This window comes from Gorilla gorilla, chromosome 20 (assembly GCF_029281585.2).
Source record: "Gorilla gorilla gorilla isolate KB3781 chromosome 20, NHGRI_mGorGor1-v2.1_pri, whole genome shotgun sequence".
Lineage (NCBI taxonomy): Eukaryota > Metazoa > Chordata > Mammalia > Primates > Hominidae > Gorilla > Gorilla gorilla.
The window spans coordinates 47,892,409-47,913,952 of record NC_073244.2 but is presented as its reverse complement, the minus strand read 5'-3'; the positions used below and the strand labels follow the sequence as shown (position 1 = coordinate 47,913,952).

General features: G+C 39.8%; 1 protein-coding gene across 8 annotated transcripts in view; it reads right to left on the bottom strand.

The window, feature by feature from the left end:
* Positions 1–1,316: 1,316 nt before the first annotated feature.
* Positions 1,317–21,544, bottom strand: part of ZNF567 (zinc finger protein 567) — a 33,947-nt gene continuing 13,719 nt past the window's right edge. For all 8 annotated transcript variants that reach the window (XM_055369125.2, XM_063701836.1, XM_019015327.4 and 5 more), the window contains 3 exons: positions 10,117–10,243; positions 9,761–9,847; positions 1,317–3,693 (listed from right to left, as the gene is read on the bottom strand). In XM_055369125.2, the coding sequence (XP_055225100.1) occupies positions 1,973–3,693; positions 9,761–9,847; positions 10,117–10,243 (1,935 nt within the window). In that variant the 3' untranslated portion in view covers positions 1,317–1,972. The remainder of the gene's footprint in view (positions 3,694–9,760; positions 9,848–10,116; positions 10,244–21,544) is intronic.

The window sequence follows — 21,544 nt, the reverse complement described above, 5'->3', positions numbered from 1 at the left end:
TTTATGCAGATACGGTTTACAGTTCTAAATCTTTTAAAAAATAATTTTCAGGCTGGGCACGGTGGCTCACGCCTGTAATCCCAGCACTTTGGGAGGCCGAGGCGGATGGATCACGAGGTCAGGAGTTCAAGACCAGCCTGGCCAACATAGTGAAACCCTGTCTCTACTAAAAATACAAAAATTAGCTGCGTGTGGTGGCACGTGCCTGTAGTACCAGCTACTTGGGAGGCTGAGGTAGGAGAATCGTTTGAACCCAGGAGGCAGAGGTTACAGTGAGTTGAGACCATGTCGTTGCACTCCAGCCTGGACGATAGAGACTCCATTTCAAAAAATAAATTAATTAATAAATTTCACTTTCTACTGAATTTAATTACAATGACTTCATATACATAGTAAATACTGGTTGTAAGTAATCCTTCCCAAGAAGGACCTGCAATAACGCTGTTCAAGTTGCCACTGAGCTTACTCTTCTCGCCAAAAGGATACCGTGGAAGTCACTGTCTTCGCAGATTTCCAATTCTCAAACATCAAAATCTCTCTAGTCACTTATTTGGGATTTTCAGAGACTTACATTTCTTATAACATAGATTATGGTATAAAAGGCTTATGTTGTAGCCAGGCGTGGTGGGTCACCCTGTAATCCCAGCACTTTGGGAGGCCGAGGCAGGCGGATCATGAAGTCAGGAGTTCGAGACCAGTCTGACCAACGTGGTGAAACCCCGTCTCTACTAAAAATACAAAAATTAGCTGGGTGTGGTGGCACATGCCTGTAATCCCAGCTACTCAGAAGGCTGAGGCAGGAGAAGCGCTTGAACCCAGGAGGCAGAGGTTGCAGTGAGCCGAGATCGCTCCACTGCACTCCAGCCTGGGCAACAGAGCAAGACTCTGTCTCAAAAAAAAAAAAAAAAAAGACTCTGGTACTCTCAAATTTTCCTCACCTATTTCCCTTCTCAATGTCCCTTTCTCTTGTATGAATTCTAATTCCTTGATATTAAATAAGGTGTAATAAGCTATGGCTAAAGTACCCCTAAAATCATGACAACTACAAGATTTCCCTCCAATACGAATTTGCTTGTTTTGCATTTAAGCATTGAGAGACAGCTAAAGGCCTTCTACATATACTGCATTCACATGTCCATGATTTATTAATAGCCTTCTCACAATTATAAAGCCGCAAGGTTTCTTTTTAGTAGAAATTCTCCAGTCTGAATGACCAAAAAAACCTCATATATACTCTTGGAATGAATAAGTCCAGTCCCAGGTATAAATTCAACAGAAATACATACACGCAAACACACATGACATAAACAAGAATATTTACAGCAGTATTTTTATTATTACACAAAAGTATAAAAAATACAAATATCCATCAATAGGATAAACAGCAATATATTCTTAAAATGGAATAGTATGCAAAACGAAAATACACTACTGCCACATGCAATAATGTACAGATCTTAAAAAATTGAGTGAAATAAGCAAGACACAAAATAATTCATGATGTCTGATAAAATATATATTTATAAAATTGAAAACATGCAAAAACTACGTTTTGATGTTATAGGCTACGGAAGTGGTAACTCTTAGGTAAGTAACAACTAACTGCTTTTTATTACAGAGTGCAATGAGAAATATAGTTCATAAATATTTTCTCTTATGGAGATTAATGCTTATAATCATTGTGTATCTTGTCTCTGCATGTATTATATAAGTATTTTTAAAAAATAAACTATTTGAGTCAGTAGGAAGAGCAGTTGACTTTAAAATTTAGCTTCATAGCTGATAGAGTTCAATAATAATGATCATACTTATTTTATATGCTAGTAAACAGTAGACAGTTATTCCGTATGGTACTTTAATAATTATTAGACTTGTGATTTAAAATTACATTAACATGTTTCAGCATGCTTTTCTTTTTAAAACTAAATGTTTACAACAGCTTGTAAAGAATTCACATAAGAAACCACATCATTTATTGCATTTCAATGTTTTCTCCCTTGTGAGTTCTTTGATGGACAATGAGGTTTCTCTTATAACTGAAAGACTTACCACACTCATTACAAACATAGGGTTTCTCACCTGTGTGAGTTCTCTGATGTACAATAAGATTTGTCTTCTGGCGGAAGCACTTTCCACATTCACTACATTTATATGGTTTCTCTCCCGTATGAGTTCTTTGATGATGAATGAGATACGACTTCCTGCTAAAGGCTTTCCCACACTGAGGACATTCATAGGATTTCTGGCCGGTATGTATTTTCTGATGTACAGTGAGGGTTGCTTTCTGGCGAAAGGACTTCCCACATTCATTACAAATATAGGGTTTCTCCCCTGTATGAATTCTCTGATGTAGATTGAGATTTGTCTTTTGACTGAATGATTTACCACATTCATTACATTCATATGGTTTCTCTCCTGTGTGAGTTCGGTGATGATCAATGAGGTATGACTTCATTCTAAAGGCCTTCCCACAGTGAGGACATTCATAAGATTTCTCCCCTGTATGTGTTCTCTGATGTGCTACAAGGGTTGTCTTCTGGCGGAAGGACTTTCCACATTCACTACAAATATAGGGTTTCTCCTCATTATGAGTTTTCTCATGAAGAGCAAGGGTTGTCTTCTGGGAGAAGGATTTCCCACATTCATTACAAATATAGGGCTTTTCCCCTGTATGAGTTCTCTGATGTACAGTAAGATTTGCCTTCTGGTGAAAGGACTTCCCACATTCTTTACAAATATAGGGTTTCTCACCTGTATGGATTCTCTGATGTAGAGAGAGTGTTGTCTTCTGGCGGAAGGACTTCCCACAGTCATTACACTCATATGGTTTCTCTCCCGTGTGAGTTCTCTGATGACGAATGAGGTGTGACTTCAATCTGAAGGCATTCCTACATTGCAGACATTCATACGATTTCTCCCCTGTGTGTGTTCTCTGATGATCAGTGAGGGCTGTCTTTAGGCGGAAGGACTTACCACATTCAGTGCAAACAAAGGGTTTCTCTCCTGTGTGAGTTCTCTGATGATCAATGAGATATGATTTCCTTCTAAATGCATTTCCACATTGATGACATTGATAGGGTTTTTCTTCTGAGTGAATTCCCTGATGCAGAATCAATACTGATTTCCTGCAGAAAGATTTCCCACATTCATTGCATGTATGTTTTTTTTCAATATTGGTTGCTCTTCTTTTTTTATTATATACAGATGGGTTTTCTCCTTTGTAAGGTCTACTATGTGTAATCAGGCCTCCCCTTTTAAGGAATGATTTCTCACAGTCATTATATCCAAATGACTGTGCTGGAGTTTCCGTTTTCTGATACTGCATAAGAACTTCATTATGACTGAAAGCTCTGGCACTTTGATTATGGGATTTGACTTCAGGATGAGTAGTCTCTTGTTTAGTACTCAGGAGTGATTTCCCATATCCATTATACTCACTAAGTCTCTTTCTTGCAGGATTTAGATTACTGATGATTAATTCTGAAACATTTTTCAAAATCCTTCCATGAGTATCATATTCAGGAGGTAGATTTTTTGAATTCACAGGGTTTTTGCCTACAGTAAATGTCTTTTCATATATTTTACTCTTCTCCTTCACCAGTTTTTTGTGGTTGATGCTTACAACTGATCTAGAATACTTCTCTTGGTGTTCCTTGAATTTCACTAGAAAGTCTTCAGCTTTCCAGTTTTCTTCTAGAAAAGAATATAATTGATAACAATTTGTGAATCTTCACACATTTCCTATGCAAAGAAATTTTACTAGGGTCTAGCACATGGTGCAAAAAGAGACTCAGAACAAATGACCACTGGCCTGGCAGGGGTGCGGGGAGGGGAACCTAAACAAAAACTGCTTCAGAGTGGAAAAGGATGAAGATGTAAACAATAAACATTAATACCTTTTGCCATTTTGCACTAGAACTTCTTAGAGAAAGTGAAACCAACCAAGAAGTCAAAGAATGGTAGAAGGGGGTTGATGGTTAGATAAGTGTTCAGAAAAAATGAAGTGAACCTATCAAAAGCATTAAAATGTAAGCAGGATGGACAAGAAAAATTAGCAGAAATCTTTGTTTAGCGAAAATACTAGAGGAAAGATTACTTCTGGAGGACACAGATCACCTATAATTATTCTTATTTTTTTTTTTTTGAGACAAAGTCTCGTTTTCTCACCCAGGCTGGAGTGCAGTGGCGTGATCTCGGCTCACTGCAACCTCTGCCTCCTGGGTTCAAGCGATTCTCCTGCCTCAGCCTCCTGAATAGCTGGGATTACAGGCACGTGCCACCATGCCTAGCTAATTTTTTGTATTTTTAGTAGAGACGGGGTTTCACCATGCTGGCCAGGTTGGTCTCGAACTCCTGACCTCATGATCTGCCCACCTTGGCCTCCCAAAATGCTGGGATTACAGGTATGAGCCACTGTGCCCGGCCGATCACCAATACTTTTATACACACATCCCTAGATGACTGTGGTAAAACACTTCCAGCTGTTCAACCCACCTCCTCTATGTAGTCAACATTGATTAATTTAGCTTTTAAATTATCAATTCATTTTCTAATGTCTATGCTCTAATCCTCTACATAATTATGTATTATTTTCTCTTATGAACGGAAAATTAGGAAAATACTTCCGATAGCAACTTTAAAAAAGATCAGAATATATTCAATTGCTATATTCAGACTGCTGCTAAATCACTTCTTTCAGAATTGTTCAATAACAAAGCTCTCATGCCTAGTCCTCTTTTCAGTTACTGACTCACTTTTCCAGGTTTAAGACTGGCTTACATCCTTCCCCAATGCAGTAACATTCCTTTATTCCAGTTTTTCTTATGGTAGATCAGAATACCAATTTCAAATGGTAGACTGAACAATCTGGTCCTAAATCAGAGTAACTTTAACCTTCATTTCTCTTATAAAAGTATAGCTATTTCTAACTTTACTTACCTTGCAATCATCTATATCTGATGAAGCAATGTTAAAGCTATGCTCAAAAATATATTTCTTCATTGAGTCCAAGAACTTCAATTCTAACATATACAAGGAATTTCTCCTGTAAACAAAACTATATTGTCTAGATTCATTTTTTATATTCTCACAAGTTTTCAGGGTTGTCCACATACCTGACAGATCTCACCTGTTTATAACAGGTAGTTTTTGCCTCAGTCAGGCCTGATACTTACTGCCCTATATATACCTTACTTATTCCTAATAACACACTTGTGCACACATTCTTTTAATTAATTAGCTTGCCTTCCAGGTTTATTTCTATTTATCTTTAGAGAATCTTCAAAGAAATCATACCATTCCATGATCTCATAAACCCTTCATATATTTCCCCTACCATTTTAAGCTCTATTTCTTTAAAATTTTCAATATAATTATTGCCTAGGAAAACTTTGTTAACAAATCTTTTAACAACCTTACACTTTGACATAAATATTTCATGAAAAATGCAGACTTGATAGTGATCCTTCTTCATAGAAATAAATACTTTATTGGTGATCTTTAAACTCTTTTGGGCTCGGCATGGTTGCTCATGCCCGTAATCCCAGCACTTTGGCAAGCCGAAGCGGGCGGATCACCTGAGGTCAGGAGTTCCAGACCAGCCTGGCCAACATGGTGAAACTGTCCCTACTAAAAATACAAAAAAAGCTGGCCGGGCATGGTGGCATGCACCTGTACTCCCAGCTACTCCAGAGGCTGAGTCAGGAGCATTACTTGAACCCGGAAGGCGGAGTTTACAGTGAGCCGAGATCGCGCCACTGCACTCCAGCCTGGACGACAGAATGAGACTCCATCTTAAAAAAAAAAATTTTACATGATCACTGCATAATCATAGTTAGGTGGTGTCTGGCAGAATGCAACCACTTCAAGCACAATCTGTAGGGACACAGCATGAGTAGGTACATCTAAAAGGAACTTGCTAGTATATGCTTTCTGAATGGATGAAAAGATATCTCCCTTACATAGCTCCATAAGCAATTAACACAGTAACTACTGAATACCTAACATGTTAAATAATACCACAGTAATGAAGGTTCAAAAGGGATCTTATCTTTGAGGAAAAGAATCCTTAAGAATGCTTGATTCCTTCAAAGAAATGAAGATTCAAAAGGGATCTTATTTTTGAGGGAAAGAATCCTTAAGCATCCTTAAAAATCCTTAAGCAAAAACAATTAGGAATGAAATTATATGACTATTCAAGAGTTGTGCATGTTTGTGTTATAGTCAGTAGTTAGGACAGGAATTCAGAAAAAAAGGAAGGTAGATATGATGTGCAGTAATCAAGGAAGATTTCACAGAGAAATCTTGAGACTTAAACGATATAGTATAAAGGGAGAACACAACACAATGAAAAGTATCTATGTGATGACAAACCCTACATTCATGAACAACAATTAGGAGACTAGATCAAGTGGAAATTATCAAGAATTTTCTCCAAGAGAAAGTTGAAAAGACCAGATGAGGGCTTATTGTGACAGTTCCTGAAAGAAGAGAAATTTCCATTTCATAGAATAAATGATAAAAAATAGGGAAAAACTGATGGTATATTTTGTGAGGAAAGTAACAATATACATTGAATGAATCCAGACAAAACTTACCACAAAGACAAATGGTAATTCTAGTAATAAATACATGAAATAAGATAGTTGTCATTTTGTATGACGTCAGTGAGAAATGAGAATATGGGAGGATGTCAATATATTTCACAAGCTGATAAACATATTACAAATTGTGAAGAGATCCATAAGAAATGATAAGAGAGACAGAAAAATCAAGTTGACTTTGTAGTAGAAACAAAATAAATTTGAAGGGATTGGGCACGGTGGCTCAGGCCTGTAATCCCAGCACTTTGGGAGGCTGACACGGGCAGATCGCCTGAGGTCAGGAGTTCAAGACCAGCCTGACCAACATGGAGAAGCCCCATCTCTACTAAAAATACAAAATTAGCCGGGTGTGGTGACTCATGCCTGTAATCCCAGCTAACCAGGAGGCTGAGGCAGAAGAATTGCTTGAACCTGGGAGCCGGAGGTTGCGGTGAGTCGAGATCACACCATTGCACTCCAGCCTGGGCAACAAGAACGAAACTCCATCTCAAATAATAATAATAATAATAATAATAATAATAATAATATTATTTTGAGTTAAATAATGGGAGGCCGGGCATGGTGGCTCATGCCTGTAATCTGAGCACTTTGGGAGGCCGAGGCAGGTGGATCACCTGAGGTCAGGAGTTCGAGACCAGCCTGGCCAACATGGTGAAACCCCATCTCTACTAAAAATACAAAAATTAGCCGGGCATGGTGGTGGGCACCTGTAATCCCAGCTACTCCAGAGGCTGAGGCAGGAGAATCACTTGAACCCAGGAGGTGGAGTTTGCAGTGAGCCGAGACTGAACCACTGCACTCCAGCCTGGGTGGCACAGCAGGACTCCATCTCAAAAATAATAAATAAATAAATAAATAAATAAATAAATAGTGGGAAAAAATTTAAGAGCTGAGAAAGCCAGTGATTTTCATTTCTGACACATTGTCAGAAAATAGGTGAGATGATAGACTGTAGTACGCCTGATGAACTGGAGTGAAGGTAGGAGAAATGTGCTTTGTATGTTGACGTCAGTGCCATCTACATAAAATAAACAGCATCAGTCTGAGAATGCATGGAATCATTATAATTGAAAGGTAGATCATGTGAGGGCATATGAGAGAAATGAGACCGAGTGTTAAGTGAAACAATAAACATTTATTTAAAAAAATAAAATCTGTTACGACTATTATATGCCAAGCATTTTTCAGGTGATATGGCCACAGTGGTAAAGAAAACAGGCCAAGTTGTAAATAAGCATTCAAGGAATTAGGATAAGAATTAGTGTTATTTCACTTAAACAAAGGATTGATTGCAGGAATGATGAAAAGCCATGTAAAATGAACCACAGGGGTTTTATGGAAGAAAATGGCAACTTTGACTTTATCAACCTGGGTTGTGTTAAGTGAGTTCTAAAATTAATAGCTAAATTTGTAGTGAGAAGGGGAGCTTAGCACAGAAAACAAAGCTGAGGTGGTATGAAGGAAAGGAAATGTTAAGTAAGTAAGGAGAGGACCACTAACCAATAATTTTCTCTTTTTAAAGACAGGCTGAAGAAAGCCTGAAAGAAATCTATTACAATGGTGCCAGGTGCAGTAGCTCAAGCCTGTAATCCCAGCACTTTGGGAGGCCGAGGTGGGCAGATCACAAGGTCAGGAGTTTGAGACCAGCCTGGCCAACATGGTGAAACCCCATCTCTACTAAAAATACAAAAAAGTTAGCCAGGCCTGTTGGTGCGCACCTGTAATCCCAGCTACTTAGGAGGCTGAGGCAGGAGAATCATTTGAACCTGGGAGGCAGAGGTTGCAGTGAGCCAAGATGACGTCACTGCATTCCAGCCTGGGCGACAGAGTAAGACTCCATCTCAAAAACAAAAACAAAAAACAACCAATAAATAAATAAATAAATAAACCTTTCCTGATGAAACTTATCACAATGGCAAGATAAGGACTGAGAAGGCTGGAAAAAGATACACGAGCTAATAAAAAAGATCTAAAAGAAAGATGGCTTATGGTACATTCAGAGTGGCAGTTGTTTTTGATAATATGAAGCAAACTAGGAAAGAATGTATTTGGGGAGAGTGATATATATATGTATTATTTTTTTTTTTGAAATGGAGTCTTGCTCTGTTGCCCAGGCTGGAGTGCAATGGCACGATCTTGGCTCACTGGAACCTCCACCTACCGGGTTTAAGCGATTCTCCGGCCTCAGCCTCCCGAGTCGCTGGGATTACAGGCATGTGCCATCACACCCAGCTAATTTTTGTATTTTTAGTAGAGACAGGGTTTCATTATGTTGGCCAGGTTGGTTTCAAACTCCTGACCTCAGGTGATCTGCCCGCCTCAGCCTCCCGAAGTGCTAGGATTACAGGTGTGAGCCACCGTGCCCAGCCGGAGAGAGTGATATTTAAAAGTCTGGTTCTGTTTTTGTTTTTGAGACAGGGTCTTGGCTCTGTAGCCCAGGCTGGTGTGTAGTGGTATAATCCTAGCTCACGGTAACCTTGAATCCTTGGGCTCAAGTGATTCTCCTACCTCAACCTTCTGAGTAGCTGGAACCACAGGTGTATACCATCATTCCTGGCTTTTTTTTTTTTTTTGAGACAGGCTCTTGCTCTGTCTCCCAGGTTGGAGTGGTGCAATCACAGCTGACCACAGACTTGACTTCCTGGGCTCAAGTGATCCTCCCACCTTAGCTTCCTGAGTAGCTGGGACTAAAGGTGCACACCACCATGCCCAGCTAACTTTTGTATTTTTTTTTGTAAAGATGGGGTTTTGCCATGATTCCCAGGCTGGTTGCAAACTCCTGGGCTCAAGGGATCTGCCCATCTTGGCCTCCCAAAGTGCTGGGATGAAAGGTGTGAGCCACCACACCCAACCTTAGCTAATTTTTTATTTTTATCTTTTTGTAGTGATGGGGTCTTGCTATGCTGTCCAGGCTGGCTCTGAACTCGTGGCCTCAAGTTATCCTCTCACCTTGGCCTCCCAAAGTGTCAGATTATAGGCATGAGCCACCATACCTAGCCTAAAAGTCTGGTTTTGAGTTTTATAGGCATGAAGGTTTTCAGAGGTCAAGAGCCTTTAAAAAAAGATACTCCTGAAACATTTCAAAGGTATCACCCCCACTTGACCCCTTTAAATTTACATTCTGCTAGACTGTGTCTGCCTAGGAGCCAGAAACTCACCCAAGCAGGTATGACCTGCAAATGATGTCCATGGCTCTTCTCCTCGTTCCAACTTGAGGATCACATCAGGTTTGGTCATGTGACACCCTGAAAAGTGAAAAAAAAAGACTTAAGTTGATTGGGCTATAATACGATTGAAAAATGAGGAAGGGGCATGTTCAGTACTGCAAATTAAGACACCCATTTGTGTAACAATATAGGTAGCACCTTGCACTGGGCAAGTGAAGACACAATCATTCATTCTGCTAACCAAAAGGAATTCATCACCTCTTATTCCTGAAATTCAAGATTATACACAATTAGGCACTTTGAGAGGAAGTGCATGCTACTAAAGTTTAAAAGAGGATTTTTCTTACCCACAGAGATGAGGTGGCAATAGTTTTCCAACATCACATCCATATATAGAGTCTTCTGAGCATGATCCAGGTGCTGCCACTCCTCCTGAGTGAAGTCCACAGTCACATCATTGAAAGACACTGATCCCTAGAATGGATGGAACTGTAATCAGAACAGGTGGACTTGGCCAGGTACAGTGGCTCACGCCTGTAATCCCAGCACTTTGGGAGGCTGAGGTAGGTGGATCACTTGAGGTCATGAGTTAAAAACCACCCTGGCCAAGATGGTGAAACCCCATGTCTACTAAAAATACAAAAAATTAGCTGGGCATAGTGGCGTGCGCCTGTAATCCCAGTTACATGGGAGGCTGAGGCAGGAGAATAGCTTGAAACCAGGAGGCGGAGGATGCAGTGAGCCCAGATCATGCCACCGCACTCCAGCCTGCGCGACAGAGCAACACTCTATCAAAAAAAAAAAAAAAAGAAAAAGAACAGGTGGACTAGATATTGGGAACTACTTTTGACCCTGCTTCCTTGTGGCAGTCATACGAATCCTAATATAGAAAGACTACAATTTTCCCTGTTTTATGATTTATATTGTAGGGAAAACAAAAATCAAGGTAAAAATATCCATCAGTTAGTTTTTAAATAACACATTCTAAGAATATTTACTGTGAAGCCACTTAATGCCAAAAACTGTATTTATTTATGGAAGTGCCAAGACAAACACTGTTTCTGCTCAGAAGTTACCAGAGGCATGTAACACATACTTGCAAGAAAATGTAAGTAAACACAAACCTGCAAGGTGTCACAGGTACAACAAAGAAGTATGTACAAGATACAGCATGTATCACAAAGGTAGAACAATTTCTCAGGCTTCACTAAGGAGGAAAATTGTATGTGCATGGTGAGATTTTTCAGCATGCAGCAATAACAGAGTAAAACAGTCAGGGAAACTTTCCCTCAGATAATAATTATAAAATGTGCACATGCCATACAATAAACAACTAATAGCACTGGAAAGCAACCAAAGCAGGCGGAAACTGGAAAAGAGCTTATCCTTGAAGGATAGCAACTGCAATGTACAAGAACTGCTGATTTTGTGGCTGTTTTTGCATCACGGTACCTGAAACCCCACAGCTCTCATGGCATAAAACCACCACTTACTTCCTCAAAGGTGACGGGAGGACAGAAACGAGAGCTTGAGGCTGGGTGTGGTGGCTCATCTGAGGTCAGGAGTTCAAAACCAGCCCAGCTAACATGGCAAGACCCTGTCTCTACTAAAAATACAAAAATTAGCTGGGTGTGGTGGTGGGTGCCTGTAATCCTAGCTACTTGGGAGGCTGAGGCAGTACAATCGCTTGAACCCGGGAGATGGAGGTTGTAGTGAGCCGAGATTGTGCCACTGCACTCCACTCTGGGTGACAGAGAGAGACTGTGTCACACACACACACACACACACACACGCAAAAAGTGAGAGCTGGAAATTTAGGTTAATTCTGGAAGCGAGGGAACTACAGAAAGGATGAAAATGAAAATCTGAGCATAAACTCTGCCAAACTCCTGGTTGATAAAATATGCATGTGTTGGAGAGATCACCGAGGGCTTAGCAAAAAGCAGGCAGAAATACAACAGAAAAGAATCTTGAAAAATAAAAGTGCACCTAGTAAGATTCTAAGGCTTCTGCTTCTTGACTGATGGTATTCCACAACCTGCTCATAGCCCAAGAAGAATAAAACTTAAGGCTTATGGGATTAAGGTGTCAGAGCTTGGACTGACAAAGCAGCAGGAAGTGTAGAGGGTAAAACTTGAAAAAGAGAAATGCAGGACATAAGCCCCCAAATCTAAACACTCACCAATTCCTTGATTGAGAGAAAAGCAGATGAACACAAGAGAGAACCTATCTGCTTTCAGGAGGTTAGGGTAAAAGGCAGCAGCTAGAAGCTTGAAGAACTAAGAGGATATATCAGCTGCTTTACACTGAGCAGGAAGACAAAGTTTGATGTTTGATTACAAGCAAGCTAATTGCCTACTAAAAATAATAATAATTCTCAGAAGAACATAACAGACATAACAGAATTCAGATTACAATACTATTTATGATGTCCAGTTTTCTAGCAAAAATTACTAAACATGCAAACAAAACAAAACAAAAAGGAGTGGGGGGAATAAAACCTGTAGTCACAAAAAGACAATCACAGAAACTAACTCCTAGTGGGCCCTGATGTCGGATTTTGCCAAAAAAAAAAAAAAAAAAAAAAAGGCTTCAAAGTAGCTGTTCTAAATGTATTCAAAGAAATAACTGAAATAAAAAATTAACTAGAGAAGCTTGATAGGAGCGCAGAAATACAGAATCAGTATCTGTGTAAATCAATCAAGAAAAAGTAAGTAATCTGAACAGAAAGAAAAAAGAATCATGAAAAATGAACAGACTCACAAAGATCCATAGGTCATATTCAAAAATCCAACATGGATATAATTAGAGTCCCAGAATGGGGAGAGAAAAAGAAAGGGCATAAATAAATTTTATGGAAATAATGGCCTAACTCCAAACTTGGCAAGAACTTTTAATTTACATATTCAAAGAGTTTAATTAACCCTAAAAGGATAAACACCAAAGAAAACCACACTTAGCCAAATCCTAATTAAACTGCTACACAGCCAAGAATTCTACACGCAGCAAAACTATATATTCAAAATGAAGGCAACATAAAGATATTTTCAGATAAAACCTAGAGAATTCATCACCAGCAGGAATGCACCATCAAAAATACTAATAGGCTGGGTGTGGTGGCTTACTTCTGTAATCTGGGCACTTTGGAGGGCTGAGGCAGGAAGACTGCTTGAAGCTGGGAGTTTGAGATCAGCCTGGGCAACATCACCAGCAGGACTGCACCATCAAAAATGCTAATAGGCTGGGCGTGGTGGCTTACTTCTGTAATCCGGGCACTTTGTGGGGCTGAGGCAGGAAGACTGCTTGAAGCCAGGAGTTTGAGATCAGCCTGGGCAACAAAGTGAGATCTCCATCTCTGGAGTGGGGGAAGGGGAAGGGGTGGTGGGGCCTAAAGGAAATTCTTCAGGCTTAAGGTAAAAATAACACTAAGGTCTTTAGGAAGGTATGAAGAAAATAAGAAAAATTGTAAGTGTATAAATATTCATTTCCTTTCTTCTTTATGAGATATGACTGTTTCAAGCAGCAGTCAGGGAATGTCTTATGCTATTTTAGCATGAAAGCAACCATAGATAATATGTAAATAAATGAGCAAAGATGTGTTTCAATAAAACTTAGTTATGGACACTAACATTTAAATTTCATGAAGTTTTAGTGTGTCAGGAATATTTTTTCTTGTAAATGTTTTCAAACGTTTCAAATGCAAAGACAATTCTTAGCTCACAATCTGTACAAAATAGGAAACAGGCTGGATTTTGGCCTGTGGACTACAGACCCTTCTAATACCATTTATTGCAAACATAAGTATCATATACATGGCAAACAAAAAAGGAAAAGACAGGTATTAATAAATGAAACTATAATGTGGCAAGATTGATATATTTTTACCATAACTAATTTAATATTAACCTTAAGAAAATCCTGGTAAGTTGAAGATCCATACTGTAATCCTAGGGCAATCACACAAAAAATGCAAACGCATAACTGAAAAGCTAACAGAGGAATGAAAATGAATCATTAAAACGTATGTGACTGACACAAAATACAACAGAATGTAGGAATAGATAAGCAAAAACGGGTTAGGAGGAATTTAAATGCATATTACGAAGTGAATGAAGCCACTCTGAAAAGGCTACATGGTATATAGTCTTCCAGATTCTAACCAAATGGCATTCTGCAAAAGGCAACATTTTGGAGAGAGTAAAAAGATCAGTGGTTTCCAGGGGGTAGCAGGGAGGGAGGGATAAATAGGCAGAGCAAAGAGGATTTTTAGGGCAGTGAAACCATTTTGTAAGATAATATAATGGTGAATATGTGCCATTATATATTTGTCAAAACCCACATTATCAATATCAATAGTGAACCCTAATGTAAACTATGAATTTTGGGTGAAAATAATGTGTTAATGTAGCTCCAGGAATGGAACTAAATTAGCCGTAGACCAAAATGCTGCTCTTGACCTACACTAACAAAAACTTAAAAGCAAGCCTCAAAAGGATCAAAATGGACTGAAGTAACTTAATTCTTTAATGTAACATAACAAAATCCAGCATTCAGCAATTTAAAATTCAAGTAAAAAATTTCCAAGCATGCAAAATAGGACTAATATTCATGAGGGAAAAAAATGATTAAAAGAAACAGACCCAGAAAATGACAGAGGTAATGGATTTAACAAACAAGATGGGTTGGGCACAGTGGCTCGTGCCAGTAATTCCAGAACTCTGGGAAGCTGAGGCAGAAAGATCACTTGAGCCCAGGAGACCAGCCTGGGCAACATAGCGAAACCCTGTCTCTACAAAAAATTTAAAAATTAGCTAGGTGTGGTGGCACACACCTGTGGTCCCAGCTACACTGGAGACTGAGGTGGGGGGATCGCTTGAGCCCAGGAGTTAGAGGCTGCAGTGAGCTCTGATTGTACCACTGCACTCCAGCCTGGGCAACAGAGTCTCAAACAAACAAACGAAAAACCAGGATGTTAAAACAGGATTATTATAGGCCGGGCACACTGGCTCACGCCTGTAATCCCAGCACTTTGGGAGGTCTAGGCAGGCGGATCACCTGAGGTCAGGAGTTCGAGACCAGCCTGGACAAAATGGTGAAACCCCAATCTCCACTAAACATACAAAAATTAGCCGGGCATGGTGGCAGGTGCCTGTAATCCCAGCTACTCGGGAGGCTCAGGCAGGAGAATCACTTAAACCCGGAAGGCAGAGGTTGCAGTGAGCTGAGATCGCACCATTCCACTCTAGCCTGAGCGACAAGAGTAAAACTCCGTTTCAACAACAACAACAACAAAACAGGATTATAAACATACTCCATAAGCTCAAGAATGTAGAAAAAAAGATAAACATGAGAGAAATGGAAGATATAAAAAGGATCAAAGAAAAGTTCTAGAGAAGAAAAATACATGATATGAAAAATACAACAGGTGGTAGTAACAACAGATTACACATTGAAGAAAGAAAAGATCAGTGAACTTGAAGAGAAAGAAAGCAATATAAACGATGCAAAATGCTTTCACAGTTGGCTGAGTTCCAATAAAACTCTACAAAACCAGGCATCATGCCTGACTTAGCTCAAATGCAATGGTTTGCCAACCTCTGGCCTAGAGCAACCACTAAAAAACAAAACAAACAAGAAAATAAAGAAGTACTTCTAATAAGTGAATAAATAATACAGAAACAAATGAAATCATAAAAAATTTCTCAATCTTAAAAAAAAGAAAACATAATTGGAAAAAATAGGAAGATGGCATATTTAAATTCAACTATATTGATAATTACATTGAATGGACTAAAAACTCCAATTAAAAGATAAGAGTATCAGATTGGAGGAAAAAAGAAAAACCAAACCATCTACTAGCTGTACCAGATTAACTATAAACGTTAAAACATAGGTAAATAAAAGTATAAAGGATGGGCAAGGTGCAGTGGCTCACACCTATAATCCCAGCACTTTGGGAGGCCAGGCAGGAAGATCACTTGGACCCAGGAGTTCAAGACCAGCCTAGGCAACATAGTGAGACCCCACCTCTATAAAAAAATTAAAAATTAGCCGGATGAGGTGGCACATGCCTGTAGTCCTAGCTACTCAGGTGGCTACGGTGGGAGGATTGCTGGATCCTGGGAGGTTGATTGCACCACTGCACTCCAGTCTGGGTGACAGAACAAGATCCTGTCTCAAAAAAAAAAAAACAAAAACCAACAGTAAAAAGGATGGAAATCAGGTATATCATATACTATAGTTTGAATGTGTCCCCTCTAAAATTCAGGTGTAGGCCAGGCACAGTGGCTCACACCTGTAATCCTAGCACTTTGGGAGGCCAAGGCAGGCGGACTGCTTGAACCCAAAAGCTCAAGACCAGCCTAGACAACATGGTGAAATTGTGTCTCTACAAAAAATAGAAAAATTAGCTGGGCATGGTGTCACATGCCTGTAGTATCAGCTACTCAGTAGGCTGACGTGAGAGGATCGCGTGAGCCCAGGATGTTGAGGCTGAAGTGAGCCATGATTGTGCCACTGAAATCCAGCCTGGGCTACAAAGCGAGGCCCTATCTCGAAACAAAAACCAAACAATAATCAGGTGTTGCCAATGTGATAGTATTACGAAGTAGGGCCTTTAATACGTGATTAGGCCAGTCATTAAGATTTCTCCCTTTGTGAATAGGATTAAGGCCCTTGTAAAAGGGGCTTCATGTAGCATGTGGCTGGCTTGTACTTTTGCCATGTGAGGACATAGCCTCAAGGTGCCATCTTGGAAGCAGAGAAGAGACCTCACCAGACACCCAAACCTGCCTGAATCTTTATCTTGGACCTCCCAGCCTCCAGAATTGTGAGAAAATTTATTTTTGTTCTTCATAAATTATCCAGTTTCAGGCATTCTGTTATAGCAGCACAAAGAACAAAGACACCATACAATCATAAGAAAGTTAGAATGGCTATAAAAATATTAACCAAAATAGATTTCAGGACAATATTATTTAGAATATTATCAAGGATTAATTGAAGCATTTCATAATAATAGGGCAGGGTGAATTCATGAGAGGATACAACAATCCTAAATATAAGTGCATCTAAAAACAAAGCTTAGTTATAATAGAAGATTTCAACTTTCTTCCTTCAGTCATTGCTTTAACAGACTGAAGAACAATAAGAATACAGAAAACTTTGAACACAATCAACCAATTTAATCTCACTGATATTTACAGGGTACACCCAATAACATCAGAATATGCATTCTTTACAAGGGCACAGAGAAATCTGACCAAATTAAACTGTACTCTGTGCTATAAAAGAAGTCTCCATAAATTTAGGAAGACATCATATAGACTCTGCTCTGAATGCAACAGAATTAAACTAGAACCAGTTACAGGAAGCTATTTGGAAAATCCCCAAATATTTGGAAATTAAACACATTTCTAAATAACCAATGAGTAAAAAACAAACATGAGAAAATTAGAAAATATTTTCAACTGAATAAGAAAATGCAACATGTCAAAACTTGGGAGCCCTTTAAATAGTGCTTACAGAGAAATTTATAGCATTTAAAGCTTCTATTAGAAAAAAAGAAATGTCTTAACTCAATATACACTTCCGTCTATGTAAGAATTGGAAAAGAAGAGCTAATTATACCCAAAGTCATGAGAGGGAAAGGAAATACAAAATAAAAGAGGAGAAATGAGGAAACAAAAATACTAGAAGAAATCAATGAAACTAAAAGCTGCTGTGGTACTTTGAAAAGATCAACTACATTGATATACCTGTAGCCAAAGAACCAGGGGAAAAAGTGAGAGATACAAATCATCAATAACAAGAATAAAAAAGGGGTATTGTTACAGATTATACAAACATCAAAAGGATAAAAAGAGCAACAACTTTATGCCAATACATTTTACAACTTAGATGAACTGAACAAATTCCTAGACAGTCACAAACTACGAAAGCTCATTGAATTAAAAAGAAAAACTGATAACCTGAACAGTCTTCATTCTATTACCAAAATTGAACTACTGGTTAAACATCTTTCCACAAAGAAATCTCCAAGTCAGATAGATGGCTTCACAGTGAATTCTAACAAACGTTTAAGAAATAATACCAATTCTATATAAATTCTTTCAGAAAATAATAAGAGGAGAGAATACAACCCAATTCATTTATGAGATAGCATTACCCTGACATCAAACAGAAAAACTATACATTAGATCCATTATGAACCACAGACAAGAAAAATCAGTAACAACATATTAGCAAATTCATCATATTTAATATATAAAACAATACATACAAAAGTATTATATCATGACCAAGTGGAGTTTATCCCAGGACAACTAAATTTTTCAAAAATCAATCAACATAATTCATTATAGTAATATTAAAAAAAGAGGAAAGCCATATAATGTGAAAAACCAATAGATGAAGAAACACTTTTTTTGTTTTTTGTTTTGTTTTGAAACGGAGTTTTACTCTTTGTTGCCCAGGCTGGAGTGCAGTGGCACCATCTTGGCTCACTGCAACCTCTGCCTCCTGGGTTCAAGCGATTCTCCTGTCTCAGCCTCCTGAGCAACTAGGATTACAGGTGCCCACCACATCCAGATAATTTTTTTTGTATTTTTGTATGTTGCCCAGGCCAGTCTTGAACTCCTGGCTCAAGTGATTCACCTGCCCTGGCCTCCCAAAGTGCTGAGATTACAGGCATGAGCCACCACACCTGGCCCAGAAAAACTTTTGAGAAAATTTAACACTCATTCATGATAAAAACTATCAGCAAACTGGAATGTCTTCAATCATTTAAAAAGAAATTCCAGGCCAAATAGGAACAGCTCCGGTCTACAGCTTCCAGCGTGAGCGACGCAGAAGACGGGTGATTTCTGCATTTCCATCTGAGGTACCGGGTTCATCTCACTAGGGAGTGCCAGACAGTGGGCGCAGGACAGTGGGTGCAGCGCACCATGCACGAGACGAAGCAGGGCGAGGCATTGCCTCACTTGGGAAGCGCAAGGGGTCAGGATGTTCCCTTTCCTGGTCAAGGAAAGGGGTGACAGATGGCACCTGGAAAATCGGGTCACTCCCACCTGAATACTGCGCTTTTCTGACGGGCTTAGGAAACGGGGCACCAGGAGATTGTATTCCGCACGTGGCTCGGAGGGTCCTACGCCCACGGAGTCTCACTGATTGCTAGCACAGCAGTCTGAGATCAAACTGCAAGGCGGCAGCGAGGCTGGGGTAGGCGTGCCCTCCACTGTCCAGGCTCACTTAGGTAAACAAAGCAGCCGGGAAGCTCGAACTGGGTGGAGCCCACCACAGCTCAAGGAGACCTGCCTGCCTCTGTAGGCTCCACCTCTGGGGGCAGGGCACAGACAAAGAAAAAGACAGCAGTAACCTCTGCAGACTTAAATGTCCCTGTCTGACAGCTTTGAAGAGAGCAGTGGTTCTTCCAGCATGCAGCTGGAGATCTGAGAACGGGCAGACTGCCTCCTCAAGTGGGTCCCTGACCCCTGACCCCCGAGCAGCCTAACTGGGAGGCACCCCCACCCCAGTAGGGGCAGACTGACACCTCACACAGCCGGGTACTCCTCTGAGACAAAACTTCCAGAGGACCGATCAGACAGCAGCATTCGCAGATCACGAAAATCAGCGGTTCTGCAGACACCGCTGCTGATACCCAGGCAAACAAGGTCTGGAGTGGACCTCTAGCAAACTCCAACAGACCTGCAGCTGAGGGTCCTGTCTGTTAGAAGGAAAACTAACAAACAGAAAGGACATCCACACCAAAAACCCATCTGTACATCACCATCATCAAAGACCAAAAGTAGATAAAACCACAAAGATGGGGAAAAAACAGAGCAGAAAAACTGGAAACTCTAAAAAGCAGAGCACCTCTCCTCCTCCAAAGGAACACAGTTCCTCACCAGCAACAGAACAAAGCTGGACGGAGAATGACTTCGACAAGTTGAGAGAAGAAGGCTTCAGACGATCAAACTACTCCGAGCTACAGGAAGAAATTCAAACCAAAGGGAAAGAAGTTGAAAACTTTGAAAAAAATTTAGACGAATGTATAACTAGAATAACCAATAAAGAGAAGTGCTTAAAGGAGCTGATGGAGCTGAAAGCCAAGGCTTGAGAACTACGTGAAGAATGCAGAAGCCTCAGAAGCCGATGCGGTCAACTGGAAGAAAGGGTATCAATGATGGAAGATCAAATGAATGAAATGAAGCGAGAAGGGAAGTTTAGAGAAAAAAGAATAAAAAGAAACGAACAAAGCCTCCAAGAAATATGGGACTATTTGAAAAGACCAAATCTACGTCTGATTGGTGTACCTGAAAGTGACGGTGAGAATGGAACCAAGTTGGAAAACACTCTGCAGGATATTATCCAGGAGAACTTCCCTAATCTAGCAAGGCAGGCCAACTTCAGATTCAGGAAATACAGAGAATCCCACAAAGATACTCCTCGAGAAGAGCAACTCCAAGACACATAATTGTCAGATTCACCAAAGTTGAAATGAAGGAAAAAATGTTAAGGGCAGCCAGAGAGAAAGGTCGGGTTACCCACAAAGGGAAGCCCATCAGACTAACAGCGGATCTCTCGGCAGAAACTCTACAAGCCAGAAGACAGTGGGGGCCAATATTCAACATTCTTAAAGAAAAGAATTTTCAACCCAGAATTTCATATCCAGCCAAACTAAGCTTCATAAGTGAAGGAGAAATAAAATACCTTACAGACAAGCAAATGCTGAGAGATTTTTGTCACCAGCAGGCCTGCCCTAAAAGAGCTCCTGAAGGAAGCACTAAACATGGAAAGGAACAACCAGTACCAGCTGCTGCAAAATCATGCCAAAATGTAAAGACCATCGAGACTAGGAAGAAACTGCATCAACTAACGAGCAAAATAACCAGCTATCATCATAATGACAGGATCAAATTCACACATAACAATATTAACCTTAAATGTAAATGGACTAAATGCTCCAATTAAAAGACACAGACTGGCAAATTGGATAAAGAGTCAAGACCCATCAGTGTGCTGTATTCAGGAAACCCATCTCATGTGCAGAGACACACATAGGCTCAAAATAAAAGGATGGAGGAAGATCTACCAAGCAAATGGAAAACAAAAAAAGGCAGGGGTTGCAATCCTAGACTCTGATAAAACAGACTTTAAACCAACAAAGATCAAAATAGACAAAGAAGGCCATTACATAATGGTAAAGGGATCAATTCAACAAGAAGAGCTAACTATCCTAAATATATATGCACCCAATACAGGAGCACCCAGATGCATAAAGCAAGTCGTGAGTGACCTACAAAGAGACTTAGACTCCCACACAATAATAATGGGAGACTTTAACACCCCACTGTCAACATTAGACAGATCAACGAGACAGAAAGTTAACAAGGATACCCAGGAATTGAACCCAGCTCTGCACCAAGCGGACCTAATAGACATCTACAGAACTCTCCACCCCAAATCAACAGAATATACATTTTTTTCAGCACCACACCACACCTATTCCAAAATTGACCACATAGTTGGAAGTAAAGCTCTCCTCAGCAAATGTAAAAGAACAGAAATTATAACAAACTGTTTCTCAGACCACAGTGCAATCAAACTAGAACTCAAGATTAAGAAACTCACTCAAAACCGCTCAACTACATGGAAACTGAACAACCTGCTCCTGAATGACTACTGGGTACATAATGAAATGAAGGCAGAAATCAAGATGTTCTTTCAAACCAACGAGAACAAAAACACAACATACCAGAATCTCTGGGACACATT